This window comes from Limanda limanda, chromosome 7 (genome assembly GCF_963576545.1).
Source record: "Limanda limanda chromosome 7, fLimLim1.1, whole genome shotgun sequence".
Classification (NCBI taxonomy): domain Eukaryota; kingdom Metazoa; phylum Chordata; class Actinopteri; order Pleuronectiformes; family Pleuronectidae; genus Limanda; species Limanda limanda.
This window is the reverse complement of record NC_083642.1, coordinates 27,861,472-27,878,821: the sequence shown is the minus strand read 5'-3', so window position 1 is coordinate 27,878,821 and position 17,350 is coordinate 27,861,472. Positions and strand designations below refer to the sequence as shown.

The 17,350-nt window shown below is 40.9% G+C and overlaps 2 protein-coding genes across 3 annotated transcripts; both read left to right on the top strand.

Moving 5' to 3' along the window:
- The first annotated feature begins 908 nt into the window (after positions 1–908).
- On the top strand, positions 909–3,388 carry las1l (LAS1 like ribosome biogenesis factor). Its single transcript, XM_061074968.1, has one exon. The coding sequence runs from the start codon at positions 1,063–1,065 to the stop codon at positions 2,788–2,790; it is 1,728 nt and encodes a 575-aa protein (XP_060930951.1). The 5' UTR covers positions 909–1,062; the 3' UTR covers positions 2,791–3,388.
- A 1,076-nt stretch (positions 3,389–4,464) lies between these two features.
- crebzf (CREB/ATF bZIP transcription factor) lies at positions 4,465–7,559 on the top strand. Of its 2 annotated transcripts, XM_061074362.1 has the most exons (4): positions 4,465–4,621; positions 5,644–6,478; positions 6,664–6,737; positions 7,148–7,559. In XM_061074362.1, exons 2-3 carry the CDS (start codon positions 5,703–5,705, stop codon positions 6,671–6,673), a joined length of 786 nt encoding a protein of 261 aa, XP_060930345.1. In that variant the 5' UTR covers positions 4,465–4,621; positions 5,644–5,702; the 3' UTR covers positions 6,674–6,737; positions 7,148–7,559. The 2 variants fall into 2 exon arrangements, with proteins under 2 accessions (XP_060930345.1, XP_060930346.1); XM_061074363.1 differs by having other exon boundaries at positions 5,644–6,737.
- Positions 7,560–17,350: the final 9,791 nt, after the last annotated feature.

Below are 17,350 nucleotides of genomic sequence, written 5' to 3'. Positions count from 1 at the left end.
GTCTAAAACACAACAAGTTGAAATAGAAAAATAATGTGTAATACAAGTGAAAATGAAAATACAATGTGTGTATGGAGTAAATGCCATTGAAATCACAGAAGTGGCTATACAAAACTTTTTTACCATCAAAGGTAACAGACATCTGAAAATGTGTCTATTGTTCACCATAGCATGGTAACAAAAAAGGAATCAAACTTAACTTGACATTTGAGTTTAACAGACATGACGAGCACATCTAAGTACAGGTGAAAGAAAAGAATCAACAGGATGGAGAGGAGAGATATTAATATAATAATAAGGCAGTAACTACAATTGGCATTTCAGATACAACACCACTCAAAAAATTTGTTTTGACAAGTCTGGTATAGTCAATGTTTTAAAACAATCAATAGTACATAGACTTCTCTAAATGTTTTTGAGAGGATTTCAGAAAACAAGTCATCAAAGTGAACTTATACTCATATGTTTGTTTATATGTTATTTACTGTCAACGTCTATCTGCTCTCTCCGAGTGTTTTATATGTGTTTTATTTATGTTTAAAATACAAAAGAAAAAAGGGATCAGTTAAATAACCAATACACACTCCGTCCCTATAGGTGGCGGTATAGCGTTTTAACAATGGATTCCAGCCGGGGGTAAAAAGGAAAAGAAGAAGTGTACTTTCCGGGAGGACTTAATGTCAGTAACGGATTAAAAGGCGAAAAGCCAAATATCACATGAAAAAAGTAAGAACATCAAAGAATAAACATCACTTTCTAATTAAATATTTAAGAGAATTCATTTAATTTTTAGTTTAGTTTGTTTGTTTGCTGCCAATCTTCTGTTCCACACTCCAGGCCAGAAGGTGGAGGTAATTCGCCAATAAACTGGTTTGCCTATCACCAATAAACACCAGAAGTAGAAGGAAACGTTCCGGGGGTGATACTGTTGCTACCAGGCTTAACTGTATCTATCGATATTCACTCAGTTTCAAAGCGCAGTTTGTGTGAGGGACCGAAGAGAGCTGCTCTTTCTATGTGTTTACGCTTCCAACGTACGTCTACGCTGCTTCCGCTATTAACATGAAGAAGAGGAGCTTGGAGAAACGGCGCCATGTGGTAGCATGGGTCAACAAAGCGGAGTGGGACCAGGTGCTGGAGTACCTGTACTCCAAGGACCCCTCCTTACAGAGGTATGCGCTGCACAGGATCTCTGCCTGGAGGTCCAGGTACGCCAGCAGCTGCCCTGTGGCGGTGGACTGCACGGCGGACCTGGTGAGGTGTCAGGTGCTGGACCGGTCTGGAAAGCTGGACGGAGATGATCTGGTCCTCCTCTACGGAGCAGCTCTGGTGCGATTCGTCAATTTGATCACCGAGAGGCAGCAGGGAAAAACTGCCCGGCCACTAAGACGGCTGGCGGGGAACCTGAACATCCCAGAATGGGTGGTAAACCTGAGGCACGACTTCACACACCGCAAGCTCCCCACTTTGAAATGGTGCAGGAAGGGATGTGGCGTGGTGCTGGAGTGGCTCCAGCACGAGTACTGGTCCAGGCAGCTGGGAGGAGGTGCTGGTGAGGACTGGGACTCGCAGTCAGATGGAGAAGATGAGGAGATGGACCTGAGACGCCAGGAGGATGATCTCATCGCAAGGCAGAAAGAAAAGGAAGCCTACATGAAGGCAAGAGACCTGCTGATCTCTTATGAAAAGGAGCAGTACCAGGCTATTAATGGGCCTCCTGAAGACACAGAGAAGAACCTGTGGCCAGCACCCTTTGCAGACATGAGCTGGTTACTAGGTGAGATCATGCAGTTTGCTGTGGAGTCGAGTGATTTGCTGATCGACGTGCTGCTAGAAGATGGATTCCTGGTTCCCACTGCTGAACAGCTGGAAACATTAGGCTGCGACACTTCTGGAAATGCCAGTCCCACTGAACCCAATCTCCCTCGAGCCCTCCTGCGCTTTTGGCTCCCCCTCCTGAAGATGCTTAACTCACCAGCCTTCATTCACTTCCTCCTGGAGAAGCTCTTTGTTGAGCTGAAGCTGCTCACGAAAGAGTGGAATGATCACAGGGCTTTCTACCTCTCTGCTTGGATTTCTGAAGTTATCCTCTGTAACAACAACAAGTTTGAATACCATTTTGAAACAAAGGGCCAGAGGAAGGCCAGAATCAAGGACAGGATTTTTGTGCAACGTATCCAGCTGAGGTGGCAGCAGGTGCTCTCAGCTTGTCTGGATGCTCCCTGTGTCAGCACGCCTCACCTGCTCCAGGTAATCCTGGATGACATGGAGCATCCTCTTCCCCGGGACACCAGGCAGAAGCTGCTCCAGCTCTGCTCCATCTACACGCAGACCGCACACTCAAACTACGACCCTTCTCCGGAGCAGAAACGACAGCCCATATACACACTGGAGAGTCTGCACGAGAAGCTGCAGCATTCAAGGCACCACAGCCACCCCTGGCGCTCCAGGGCTGACCCGGAGCGGAGTGAAGCCTCCCAGGAGAACAAATCAGCCAATGCTTTGGCCGAAAGAGCGAAGCTGCTCAGAGGTTCTCCGTGGCAGCTGTGTGCCGATAAAGTTTTGTGGAAGAACTATCCTCTGGGAAAAATTCCTGGACAGTCAGATGACCCCTCCTGCCTGATGTTGGAAAACTACTCAACCATGACTGTGTTTGACCAGCCGGTGGAGCTAGAGAGTAACACGGCTCACAGTGCCCCAGGAGTGTCTGCAGCAGTGAGGACATCAGATGGTCCTCTTTGGAACCACAGTGATGTTAACAGGCTGAAATCTGGACTGCAGCTGTTTTGAATTGCAGTGCTGTGAAATCTCTCTGTTATTTTGACTCAATGTTCCAAATACATGAACGTCAACACTAAACAGAGTTTGTTTTCGGACAAAACAAAGCAAATATTCACAGGTTTCAGCTTCTTACATGTGAAGATTTACTGCTTTTCTCTGTTTTATCATTTGTGACTGCAAATACTGTTTTTTTTCATTACTATTCAATACAAATTATCTCCAGTAATATTGAAAAATTTCTAGTAATTCCCAGAGGCCTTCAGTTAATTAATCTAACCAACAGCCCAAAACCGTAGATGTATTTACAAATTTCTAAAGGTTTATACACAAGATTCGGCAGAGAAAAGAATTCATTAGGAGATTAATAGCTGTTCTAAAAAGAGTTGCTAATGTGAAGCATTTATAAAATCCACCAAGTTATCTTCTGTGTTTACAATATTTTCAATAAAGACTAAAGTAGAACTCATGCAGAAATTCAAAACATCCTATATGGTAACGCAACAAAGTGTGATAGAGTTGGAAAGTGATTAATACAGTTAGATATTTTTTTCTGCTGCTCTGCTCTTCTATTTTGCCTTTGTGTTCAATAAAAACTTTCTCCACTGGAGGAATATGATTGTGTTTTTCTCTGCAGGGTTAGTGGAGCTGAATAAAAGCACATGAGTTTGTGTCCACTTAAGGTATGAGTTGTACGTCTGCGCCATAATGAAGGATTGGACAAACTTGCCAACAAAAAAAAAATTAAGAATTCCCTTAACATCATTGTTTGGAGAGAAATTAATCAAGAGTGGCAGCAGCACTGGCATCAGGAGACGAGAGGAAGACACTTGCATTCCATTCAGTACAGAGTCGGTATTGAAAGAAGTGGTGAAAGATGGGGCCTGTCATGATGTTAGTAATAGACCAGTATACGTTGTATTTTGGGGAAGAATCCTGCTGTTTTTTGTCAATATTAAGATGAGATAAAACTTCATTGATCCAAGGCTGTTAGAGCAGCAAATAGTCAGAATGAGGAAGACAAGGATAAAAAAAAGCCAATAAAATTAAAATAAGAAATGAAAATACCGATTACACACATAGTGTAAACCTTTCGCCATAGTAATATTGTATAAAAATGTACTTGAGTAAAGTACAGTTGCCCAGGATATACAATATATATATATATATATATGTATACTGTATTTGTGCATTAGTATACAGAGATAGGATACAGCTTAATGTGTATATAAAGCTATGTATATAAATGGTAGAAATTCTAAATAAGAGAAAATATTATGTTATATTATTTAATTGGTATATGCTGTCAATATAATATGCAAGAGTACACAAATGACATTTTGGTAAAAAAAAAGAAATAATTAATAGGTAGAGAGAATCTGAAGAGCTTGAAGCGTTTAATTGCAGGAAGTAAGTAGAAGAGAGATAAGACTTGAAGAAAGTCAAATTTTTCCCCTCTTCTACCACTGTGTCTGCACATTTGTAATGAGCCCTGTTGGTGGTCTTTGCCATTACTTTAACTTTTATGTTGTTCTATTTAATTTAAAACTTCAACTACATTTTTTTGAAGTTGTAAGTAAAATTTCAACTAAAAACAGGAATCGCTATACTCTCCAGTCCAGCAAGTGGCGGTATTGCATCAAGAGGTTATTGACAGACCAAGATATAACAAACAAGAAAAGCTGAAGAAAGAAGAAGGAGCGCGTGTGCAGGTTGACGTCGGTCTCCAGGCGTTATTTTTTTATTTTCATGCTGTGAACGCTTTTCTTCACATCCAGTGACGCTTCTCGGAGGATCTCTTCGCCTGTCGCTGATTGTTGTCGTTTATTTAACGAGTCGGGAGGTAAGTCGTTTGTTTAAACATCCTGCGTCATGTTCGCGCTCTGTTCGTTCAAGATGGCGCCTCGTGGCTGAAGTTCTCTGCAGCTGTTGCTAAATGTAGCGGTTGAATTCTGTTTAAACGTTGATGAACATCCACTGGGAACGTTTATCTAAATTCATGTTCGCCCCATTCAGCTGACGTGAGCTGGTCGCGAAACGACCAAGGCCTTGTTAGCAAGCTGAAGCTAACGTAAGAGCGCCTAATGGCACAAATAGTCATGTAAGGAACTGATTGGGAGAATAAAGTGCATTTCCTGCTAATACAGTAACAGTGATAATGTATGTGACAGTGTGTTAAACTGCGTTTGTTGTTAAGTGTAGTAGTAGTGTCAGTGCTAACGCTATCGGGCCTAACTTGCGTAATAAGGCACAACGTTGGAGATACGTTTAGCTAACGCACTCCATTGTCTCCGCAACTTTGAGAAAATGGACGTCAGGCGCAATCTATGTAATAGAGAACAAGGTTTACATTGAGTAAACATATCATTTGAATAGCTAAAACGCTTGATATAGTTTTCACTGAATATCAGCAAGCTTTACTAATTGCAGTGGGTGCAGTTAAGTCAAGCTAACTTAATCGCTAAAGTGTTAATTTTGTGCCGAGTAATGTATTTACACAGATGCATATTTTAAACTATTGGCTGTAAAGTGCCTCAAAGGACACGCACAGAAAAATAAATCAAGGTCATCTACATAAGTCATCATTTTAAAATCAAAGACTGCAAGTAAAGGAGAACTTAAAACTATTTGCAGGTCAAATGTACAAAAAACAGAAGTATTAGTTTAAAATTCTCAGTTAAAGTGAGCTGAAATGACTATTTAGAATTAATGTAGAGAGTGACAAATAATCATAGGTCATGCATTGGATCAGAGTAACCTTTCTGATTTACTCTGGCTTTATTTAATATCAAAATTAAATGTTCCTTGATAAATGTATCAGTTTGCTGCTACTCCCCTAACGATATACTTTGTTTGTCTTCACAGTTGAGGAATCATAAGATACCGTCTGGGCAGCATCTCTACATTCCCACCGTCAAGCCACAATGATCACCAGAAGAAGAGGCCGTGCTATCAACAAGACAGAGCCTCTTGAGGTCGAAGTGGTGGATGCAGTTGAAACTGTAGAGGATCTTCCACATCCCTCTGAGGACTTCCTAGCTGAAGATATTGACACAGATGGAGTAGAGCTAGACGATCTGTTTGGACTAGAAGAATTAAAATGGACACTTGAAAGAGATGATGCGTCCCCACTCTTCGAAATGGAGTTGGCTGATCTCGGAGTGTACTGTGTCAAGGATCGAGATTCCGGGTTCGAAGCTTCAACTGCCTCGTCTCCGGAGAGAATGGCATCAGACTTGAAGACCATGAACGGACAGAACCAGTCAAGCGACGCGATCAACAAAAATGCTATTGCTGCCAGATTGAACCGTCTGAAGAAGAAAGAATATGTCAACAGCCTGGAGAAGAAAGTTGGCGTCCTATCGACAGAAAACAACGTGCTCAAAAAGGAAAATTGTCAGCTGACCAAGAGAGTGGAAGAATTGGAAGATGAGACCAGGTACCTGAGAGCTGTGCTGGCCAATGAGAGCATGTTAGCCAAGCTCTTGTCCAGGCTGAGCGGTGTGAATGGGATGAAATTATCTTCCTCCCTTTTCCAGGGTCCTGACTCAAACGACCACGACTACGCCTTACCCAGGAAGCGTGTGAAAGTGGAGGAGAAAGAGACATCTGGTGGCGTGTGTCTGCATGTGGACAAGAACCACGTCTCAGTGGAGTTCTGCACCAAGTGTGCAGAGAGTGCAAGCACATCACTCAAAATGTAGGGTCAAGTACTTATCTCTGTTTTCAGATATTGAGACTGAACTTAATATGGCTCAGTGTACTGAACTTGTTGAAGGTGGATGAACACTGTTGAGTTAGTTAAGTTTAAATCACTGCTGAATGTGCATGTGTTTCTGTGTGATGATGGATTAAGTACACGTTACTGCTAAACCTTGTTGACAGTTTCTTCTAGGTAATGGTTGATCCACCATGCGGGATGAGTGGCTTTCTGAACACCTTGCCTGCTTGACTCCATGGTAAGGATCAGACAAGAAAAGACTTTGTTTTTCACAGACCTGAAGCGTTCAGCAGCGAACTTAGTACTTAATTTTTTATTCAGTTCTTGTTCAGAGCTAGTCGATATTGAGTACTTTAATTATTTCCTTTCGTTAATGTTTTTTTTTAGGTAATGGTTTGATTTTAGTTAACATGTGACTAAAAGTAAAATTTAAAGTTTCCTGAACGCTAGAATGTAAAGATGACGGTGAAGGTCCACAAAGAGTTATATCTGCATCAGCTGCCAAATTGGAACACAAATTGGAGTGCGCTAAACTGTTTAAAAATATGTTAAATCTTTGTTTTGATAAAATGTGTCTCTTTGTGAACCTTCACCACTGTACAAAAGAATGCCTTCATTTAGCGCCACCTATTTTTCTTTATGCTAAAGTGGATTCTGCTGGTGGAAGGCGAAGAGGCTGGACAAGCTGCTGCCAACGTGGCCTGGTATTTTTTTAAAGGTAGTATCGGTACCAAATGGTATAAGTGATTACACTCTCCCAAAACTCCACAACATCAGTAGATGTAGGTCTTGGCAGTACAGCCGGAGGGCTGACTGCACCTGCTCCATTACTTGGAGCAATGCCATCAGAAGCTTGATAATCTCAGAATCATATCTTGTATATATTTACATATTGGAATGTATTCAATACATACATCAACTGAGGAAATTGACCATTTTGGTTAAATGTGATAAAGTGTAAATCTGTATATATCTTTGAATACATTTTGTTTGAAGTCAATGACCTTTGAGAAATGTTGGACAAATAAATCATATTTTCATTAAGTTTGAGTAACAAATATCTACTGTGTCTTGCTCTGTACTGTTGATATTAATGCCTCTCTTCTTCTTTTTCTGAACAGCAAGCTCTCTACCGATAAAGGGCTTAACTTTTCCTGAACTTTTGGGTCAAGTCTGGTAAAGGTTGTCAAAGGTTGTCAATGGCCAAGACCTCATTTGATGGAAGTTCAAAGCACAGCACGACAGTGCCCACTGAGATACTATGCTCCCCATGTTTTTTCCCAATTACTTCAAATCAAATAAATTACACCCAGTTATTTATTATTTTTAACTTGGTTACTATTATAATTAAATTGGGGTCAAGTGAGTCCTCGATGACATGTGTTTCCACTACCTCACAGCAGGGGTCAGTTGCCTTCTTGGACTAGCCAGACACATTCAAATGTGTGTTATCATCTGTAGAGCACTTAAAGGGATAGTTCACAGGAGAAATGAAAATGCACTCATTAACTAATCACCACTATGCCGATGGAGGGGGGTTTGAGTCAATACAACACTTTACACAGAAGTAAACTTTGTTAGCGCAGAATCTGATAAAGTTGAAGTCAAGTGTCCTAGACTTTGTAAAAAAAATTGACATCAATTTTTGTTTTTGACATGCTTCTATACTGCTAGTGCTGTATCATCCAAGTGTCCGGAAGACCCGACATTCATATTTGACTCAAAACAGTAATGTACCCATAATATTTAATCCTAAATACTGATATCTTCCTACGGGGTGCATTCACGGACCGTCAGACGTGCTTACTTCGGCTAGCTTAACCACTTCCGGTGGACTTTAGGCATAAAACACTGTACATGATGCCATTTCGAGTTGAAATCTCAACTCGAAATGTAATAATAAATCTCAGGACTTATGGACACCACAAAAGCAGTATGGGGGCATGTTATGTTTATCTGTTTTATTACGTCTGAATTCTAGTTCACCATTGACTTCAATTGTATTGGATTCTTCTCTTAAGTTTATTTCTAAGACTTGTGAATTTGAGGGCATTTTACTATCCCTTGGACTGGATCTGAAATTATTGATGTCATGTGGGTAGCCTCACTCTTGGGTGCAGTATTGCAGTTGTGTGCTATTGAATAATGACCTATAGTGTGGCAGCCCACCAATGTCTCATTTGTCCTGCCACAGTTTCATCCATGTTTCACACTTTCATAACCTAAGATCTTTAACTTCATGTTTTGGCCTGTTGCCAAATCATACTAAGTTGGTGGTTAGTGAGAACAAGTGTCTTTACTGTTTGCAGCAGGCAAGTGTAACTGGCCTTAACACCAGAAGCTGCCATAGCATAGTTTGCAACACAATGTCAATAAGTTCAGTTAAAACCAGAAATACTGTCAAATAGATAAATTAACTTCTCATTGTTACTCAATTGTTGTAGGTCAACCTTTTTTGTAGTTTGTCCCGCGATAAAGCCTAGTGGACTTTGCTAATAGCTGTTTGGCATTTAAATTAATTTCTTAAATGCTACAGCTGCTTACAGGAAGTGAGCTATTTGAGCGATCTCCAATTCTCATTGGTAGACACGTTATCCGTATTCCTAAATGGTATTGAGATGTGCACTTTTAGATGTTTTAGTTGGGCAGAGGTTGTTTCTCAAGTGTAGAAAATATTTGGTTCATTATGAAACCATGGCAGGAAAAAAGTGAATATGGCGGGCTGCCACTGTCTACATAATTAATGTGAAACCTTGCTTTGACATGGTGAGATATGACATTACCCTTGGCCAAGGTATAAGCTCTCAGAGCTCCCCTCTAGTGTCTAATATTGCATGTAGGAGGAGTACAGGCAGAAATGAAGGACTTCTCCCTTTGGGGTGCAACAAAATATGCACCATCACGTAACATGGAAAGATTGTTACCATGGAGAATGCACAGATCGACTTGAAATGGGTAACCAATATAGTGGCTTTTTAGTTTCAGATTTAAAGTAATATTTATATAGGGAAAAGTCACTTATTTGCTTGATAGTATTTTAAATTTGAAGTTGCAGGCAAAAGTCTGTTAGTCGAGCTCAACAAATACTGAGTCTGTCTCAGAGACATTCATCTGTTAAATCCAAACAGATAATCAAGTTTTTCAACCTGTAGACATGTACTGTGTAATATGTTTTCTAAAGGGTTGTATATTTGAACACCAAAGTCTGAGAGAGATCCTCCAGCCAGTTCCCTAGTGTAAAGTTGGCAGAAAGTCCAGACTCGATGTGTGAACACAGCGGGAGATCCTCTGCTGGTTTCGCTTTCTCCAGGGGTCATGTCTGTAAACAGCTTTTGTTAACCAACCAGGAAATAGTCCTGCACATTAACCCCATTAGACCCGAACTTCACACTTCACACTCCAAGTCTAGAAAAGATTGAATAAGTTCATCGGTAATTAGATTTGCTGTTGGTGTGTTTTGTTGGTTTATGCTAAAGTCATGTCAGCTGTTTTCCAGTCTTAATTTGAAGTGCTGCAGGCTCTAGTTTCTTGTCTATACCGTCAAAACTGTGACTCAGCAAGCCAGTTATGAGGGGATTTCTCAAACCATCACCTGCTGAACAGCCTCCTCCTATTGAATTGTGTGTCAGACAAAAATTATCTGAGTTTTATTGTTACTTTTATTTTGATTTAGAATTATTATAAAAGTAAATGTGTAAAAATGCCACAAATGGGCTCAAACCTCTGAACAACAGTGATTGGCAAATGGTGTCATTCAGATGTTATTCCATAGAGTTACTTAAAGGTTCAGTTTGTGGGATTATGGTGTGCATACGTCACCCTGCCCTTTTAAAGAGTGAAGAAGACGCTTGGAATGGGAGGGAAACATGAGGCCTTTAGAGCCAGTGCTTGTTTGCTCATTCAGGGCAACTTACATACTTGATCTTTAACGCTACTGATGAAATGGTAAACTAGTGATTCGGTCATGTCAAATGATATCAATGAACATGGAAATCTTCTGTCCACATTACAAAGGCTAGGGCAGTATTCTTTCCAACTTTTCTGCAGCAGATCAGTCCTCAGATGACAAAAACAATATTTTTATTGTGAGTTTAAACTGCAGTTTGAAACAGCTCTTGATCCAATTTTATTGGTTTAAAAGTGATTTGTCCATTTTGCTGCATTAAGTAGGTGTTGAGTTTAGAGAAGCAACCAAAGAGTTCACCTCCGTCATTTCTGATCGGTCAAAACTTTGAGCTGCGTATAGAGCTCGGCATCGTCTCGCTACAGTCAAGTCCTTGGTACCACCATTAAAAATGTAAACACTTATCAAACCTTGCAGGTTGAAGTACATCACGCATAGCCAGGTCTCCCAGTCTATTGAGTATTTGGGTCAGAAAAGAAACATTTTAATCTCACATTGCAGAATTAAGTAGAAAATTCAAGATTAAAGTCAACTTTGAAGTGTATATATCAACTTAACAAGTGCCTTTGACAGCCTCTACAACATGCCTTGTGTAGATGAATTGGTGAAATTGTTCTATGAAATCAGATTTTAATCTGAAATTCTTCCTCTTTAGAAACACTGAGTGGTTATCCGTATGAAGACGATATTTTGATTGACAGTCATGAAAATGTGTTTTATACTTTACATCATTAAAAACTTTCAGCTGGCTTTATAAACCTTATAAATATTACTACTATTTCACATTGTGTGGTAATGTAGAGTGGTTCAGTTACCTATTACTCCCATGATCCTGTTCAACACCAACATGCTACCACAATTATTAGTAGTATTACTATTGTGTCATGTATTTATCATTTTCTTGTATAGTTGCCTCATCCATAAGGGCTGCCTCATGTCCTGGTCTCTGTTGGTCTGCCAGAACAATCGTGTTCCAAGAACAATGCAACTTCTCAGTATCTAGAAAAAATAACTATCTGATTAAAAGGTCCTTTTGAGTCTTGTCACAGGTGTTAGTCACGTTTATAGTCTTTTAAAGGACTATAAACTCTCAATTCTTTGTGACTGCAGTCCCCCACCAGAACTACTGACAAATTTGATCATGTATGTACCACGATGAGCCAAAACTCTCGGATGAATGATGTCAGTGGCCTCAGTTCGCACTGGTGAGTAACTACTGACAGAGGTCCAAAGAAGGACGAACCATTGGAAGTGTGTGGGCTGAACTGACACAAGGACCCCTGTGTCTCAAGCCCTATAACATTTTAATAAAAATCGGGGGATGATTGTCACAACACATGGGGCTGTAGAGCATTTCTGGCAATTATGTTCTGGTTGAGTATCGGGGAACTGTAACAGCACATGTTTTGACGAGTCAGATGCAGTAACACTGCATTCGATGAAGGGGCCTTGTCCTGCTCTATACTGTAAAATGTCACTTGGAGGACTGGGGATTTAAATAAAATAATTAATGATAGCTGAATTCCATTAAGGTACAGTGGATCATTCTTTCTAAAACACATCCTATTTGTTAAAATCCTCTTCACGTCACAATTGACAGAAAAAAATAAAGTTATCTAATAAAAAAAGCAGGCGTCTGATGCCCTCGCAGGACTGTTGACATTGGATATTCATTTGAACTGAATGAAATCATCGGTTGGCCAACCCGTCTGTCTCTGACAGACCTGCACATGCTCTCACTGCACCTGACTGGAGTCCAGACACAGAGATGATAGCCAGAGGTTAGTGAGTAAGTCTCTGCTCTTCTAGCAGTTGTCAGTGCACGTTCATGTGGGGAGGAGGTGGGATTTATGTAGGCCTTCAACCACTAGTTGAAAACTAATTTTTTTATTCAATGGTCTGTTATAATATGTCTCCTGAGGTGGGGGCAGTAAACCAGCCAATCCTGTGCCTTGTGTAGCTCACGGTGACGCTGTCTCCTAGGTAAGCATTTAAAAATGGCGGCGATAAACACTGCTATTGGTGCGTTCAAACCGAAAGGTACACAATTTTTTTGTGTCATTGATATCTACAACACCATGTAGTTTAAACTGAATTTAACTGAATTAAAGACATGTTGAATGACAATTACCATTAGCATTAGGAAGCTGCTTCAGTGTTAGGGTCCTGATATCGTTCATGACTCGGTGCACATGAATACAACGGAGCCATTGTTTTATTTCCAATTACTGGAAGAAATCTGTTATTGAATGTGACCAAGGTCGTCTCACCAGAGAAACTGATGTGTCCGGTGAATCCAACGATGTTTATTCACCAAGATGAATATTTACATTTTAAAAGTGGTGCTGTCCACCTACCTGACCAGGGTACCTGTCAACAGGAGGATATGACCATGCCTTCCCAACTGTCGGCTCTCAGAGCTTTTTTGGTACGCCCCGCTCGTCACAGTTTGAAGTAAAGTGAAATTAAGGGGAAATGTAGATAATCATCCTTTTAGATTTAAAGCCATTAGGCCTCAGAAGAAAAAAAGAGGAAAAACTACCCGCCCACCATTTCCATTATATGAAATATTATAGTATCTTTTTTTCACACATAAAGAATAGACTTTAAAATACAAAAATGGGTGGCATTTAACCACAAAAACATCTTACTATGGATGAATGGGAAGTTCTTCACATTTCTATTAATAATGGGAAATATTTTTAGATTTTTTCAAAACAGTTTCAACATGCAAACATCTAAATGTTGCCACAGAATCAGTTTCTGGAGTTTGCCATTTGCAGATGGCTACTGTTGCCCATGTGGGAAACTTATAGATGTTAACTTTACCTTTAGGCACAATCAACGTGGGCCTCCTGCTCCAACCTTTCTAGGAAGCCTGATGGTGTAGATTTCAGCTACTAATATGCTAATATGTCATTTAAATGGGTGAACAGTCTCACATGTATATAAATATTGTCAGTTCAGTGTTTGTTTGAGATTACAGGTAGTCCACATACAGTCAGAACGATGAACATTTCCATTACCTGTCACCAGAGGTTTAAATGTAAAACCATTTTTAAACATGATCTCCAGAGGATGTCTGCAGAATTGGGTTTTTCCAGAGTGTGTCTTTCGCCCAAGAACAATTCAGCAGGAATTTCTCTGCTCAGACACATTCACAACAGCAACAAATCCTCCGCAGGATTCAGGTGAGAGGTGGTGCAGCAGGCAGGGGCAGGGTGTAGCGTATTCATTCTGCTGTGGCGATCATGCTTTTGTTTACTGCAAATTACAGCCCCCCCACAGAAAGTGCAGAGGATCTCCGGAGTTCAGCACATGTCTGAAAGCAGCTTAAGTCTTGTCATTTTTGTGAACAAACAACACAGGACCACACAGACTTTGTCAAAGTTATTATTGTAGAATACTTTGATGTATTTTTTCTTTCATACAGACAAAAGGTGTTGGACTTAATTCCCATTAAATTCTCTTAGATTTCCGTACAGATTTAGTCTACAGTATACAGATGTGTTCTTTCTCATATATAGATATTTATTCGCTTAAATAACAGGCAGGTAACTCTTTAATATATTCAATAGTCTTTATGTTTTTGTTAGTTAGTTTTTCTTTTTTTTTATTACTTTTTTTGGTCTTTTGTCATTTCAGCACAGTTAAGGCTGCATTTTCTGTCGGCAGAACAGCTCTGCATTGTGCAAGAAGTGGGGACCATTCCATACACGATATTTACAACAGTATGTATAATGAATAATGTAAAAACCTTCATTTCTTCTCGTCGCAACATGGCAGTAAATACTGGGAGCAGATCTAAAAGGGCAGCCTAAACAATGCAAGGAGGCATTGCACTTCTGCAGTCTCTAGCTCTACGTCCCCCTCCAGTTCTCCATCCTCCCTGGGTCCCCACTTTGTCCAGTCCTTTAGATCATACTGAGGTACAAGTGTATCTCCTGTTCTCTATTTACAGAGTGGTGTCTCTGGTCTTAAGAGACTAAAGCATCTCCGCACCTCTGCACACTTCAGGGGCTGTTCACTGGACAGAAAACACAGCCCTCAGAATATGCTCGGGAGAATGTGCAACTGTCGTTTTCCATCAGTGGGAGCACTGGTGGAGAAAATTAATAATAATCATAATATACAAGCGCTTCCATTTTGTTGTTCCTCTCTTTACAAAAATTAATAGGATTAAAAGAAAGGAACATCCAAAATAAAAAAAGGTGTAACAGGAACATAGTACCTGTAAATCAAAGATGCACATGTGCACATTTGGGCGATCTGTACAGTAGTGGTGCTGTTGTACAATTTATAATTTTTGATAAATATAATATATTCTTTTTCACATTGTGTTTTGCCTTCTGTGAAACTGTCTCACAACATCATGATGTAACGTGGCTGGACGGATGGACAGAAATGGCTTGAACTGGACAGTCAAATTTACACCACTGTAGATTATCCCCCTGTTGTTTAGTGTGTGTGTGTGTGTGTGTGTGTGTGTGTGTGTGTGTGTGTGTGTGTGTGTGTGTGCGTGTTGTCTTTGTGTAAGCCTGCAGAAAGCACTGAGAGAGTTGTGCTAAGAGGTGCTGAAATAGAATAGGATAGACTTGAACAGGATGTGTGTGTGTGAGTGTGTGTGTGTGTGTGCATGTGTGTGTGAGAGAGAGAGAGACAGCAGATGTGGAGAGATCATTACACACAGTAGTGACAGGAGCCTAAATGATTTACCAACACATAAAGAGTGACATTAATGATACCAAATGCATGCTTCAAAACAGACAGATCAATACAATGTCACCACCCGCCCGCTCCGACAGCTCGGGTCAGGGTGGCGACGATGATGATGAGCATTCAAGACAGAGTTCTGTACAGGAAAGGGTGTTCCCAGAGAGCCCTGCGTGCATCCTGACACAGAACTAGCAGGACAGACATGTTCTCTCACTGTGTTTTCATGTGTTACCATCCCTGTCAGACAGCACGTCTATCATCCTACGGCTGGGAACAACTGTTGATAAGGCAGTCTGTTGCATATCGTCTGCCCTCAACTGTCTCTGGTGGTGTTGGTGGGGGGGGGCCCCAGTCGATAAACTCAGGGAAGTTGACAGGGGGGTGGCTGAGGGGATGGGAGAAGGAGGGAGAAGGGGAGTGGGGGGGGGGTTGTCCAGGTTTGCATTGCATTGCAGTCACGCTCGGAGGCAACATGAAGTCAGCGGTTCACCCACACCTAGTGCAACATGGGATACAGGCGGGCACTCTCACAGCCGGGCTGGAATGTGATGCGGTTGTCTGGAATGTTATGTCACATGGAATGTCGTGGAGCTCGTCGAGGTGACGGCGGACTGTGAGCTGCGCCCGTGACGTCACATGGGTGGCTTTCCAAATGTGTTCGGTGATTGTTTTTTTTTTCTTTGTTTTTTTTCTTTTTCAGGGGGGGGGGCTGCTGTTATGACCTTTCACGCAGGACAGCTTCGTCACAATGTGGTAAATAGGCTTACAAACGTCTTACCGACAGTTGGATGAAAAGACTCTCTCGTGTGTGTTTCTATTATGAGACTGGAGACATGAGGCCTGGCTCCATACCAAAGTAACACAATCATTCAAATTATTTCTTATTTACCCAAAAAGCCAAAAAAATCATATCCCAATGCGTCCATCATTACCTCAATTAAAAAAATATATTATTCAATTTTTCGGAATCAGTCAGTAGTTGGCAGTGGTGACAGTTTGCCGTTAGTTTGAGGCTACTGCAATGTCACGGAAATCTCATCTTTGATTTGTTGAGTTGAATACCTCCTGAAAGCCAAAATTACGTTTTTTTTTACTTTGGTTCAACAAGGAGATATTTGATTTTTAAAACTGAATTGGATGCATTTAGGATTTTCTCAGCAACATTGTTTTGTTGTACAGATAAAAATAAATAAATATATAATACATGTATGTTAATTTGTGAGTTCTAGAGGTACTGTTAAAAGAGCCAAGCTAGCTGTTTCCCCTGTATGCTCTGCTACACTAAGCTCATTCTTTACGGACACAAGAGTCTATCTTTTCATCTAACTCTGAGCTAAAGAGAAAGAAAGCATATTTTCCAAAATGTTGGACTGTTCCTTCTTATTTATCCCAATCAGTTTTGTCGTACATCATGATGATGCGGAATGCACAGTTCAGGATGCGCAGACATGACACATAAGCTCTCATTGGTCGTACCTGATAGAGCTGAGTGGGCTTTGGGCCTAAAGCCAAAACTGAACACAGATGTTAGACATGGGCTTGATGAATGGTCGCTTTCAGCATCAAACAGTGATTTGTTTCCCCCTTGTCTGTGAAAATGACAGATAGAACAAATGAAACAATCTCTTTGTCCACAACACTCATGGAGAGGGCGGTGGTGAATGATGGAGACGACCCAATGGCACATAAGCAGGAGCAAGTTCCAAGTGAGTGCATGTTAGTCTTAAAGGGCCATCGCCTGTGCATTGTGTGTGTGATGGCATTTAAAGGGTTAATGCTTCACAAGCATTCAGCTTTTTCGTCCAAGAAAAGCTGAAACATGCCCACACCCACTGACGAAAGACCAGACGAGACCAAGTGAGCGTTGCAAACGAAAAACACGGACTGAGGAACAGCAAGAGAGAAGAGGACATCACCTGCGGGCTTGCCCCAGAGGATGTCCGGAGATGTTACCCATACTCACACATCATTTTATCAACATGGCAAGAGGCTGTGAATAAACTTAGTGCTGTATGGGGCTACTGTATGTATACATATACACATCGAAATCAATGTGAGGTCGCACACTGTGTCATCTCAGAGCAGGATGGACAGTGTTACAGATAACAGGTCATGTGGACTCATGGAGCGGTGTTCAAGGATCGGACAGGTTGGGCTGAACAGTGGTGACAATGAAGAGTTCTGTGTTGTCGCTTCCCACACACATTCTGATTATATATACATACATATAC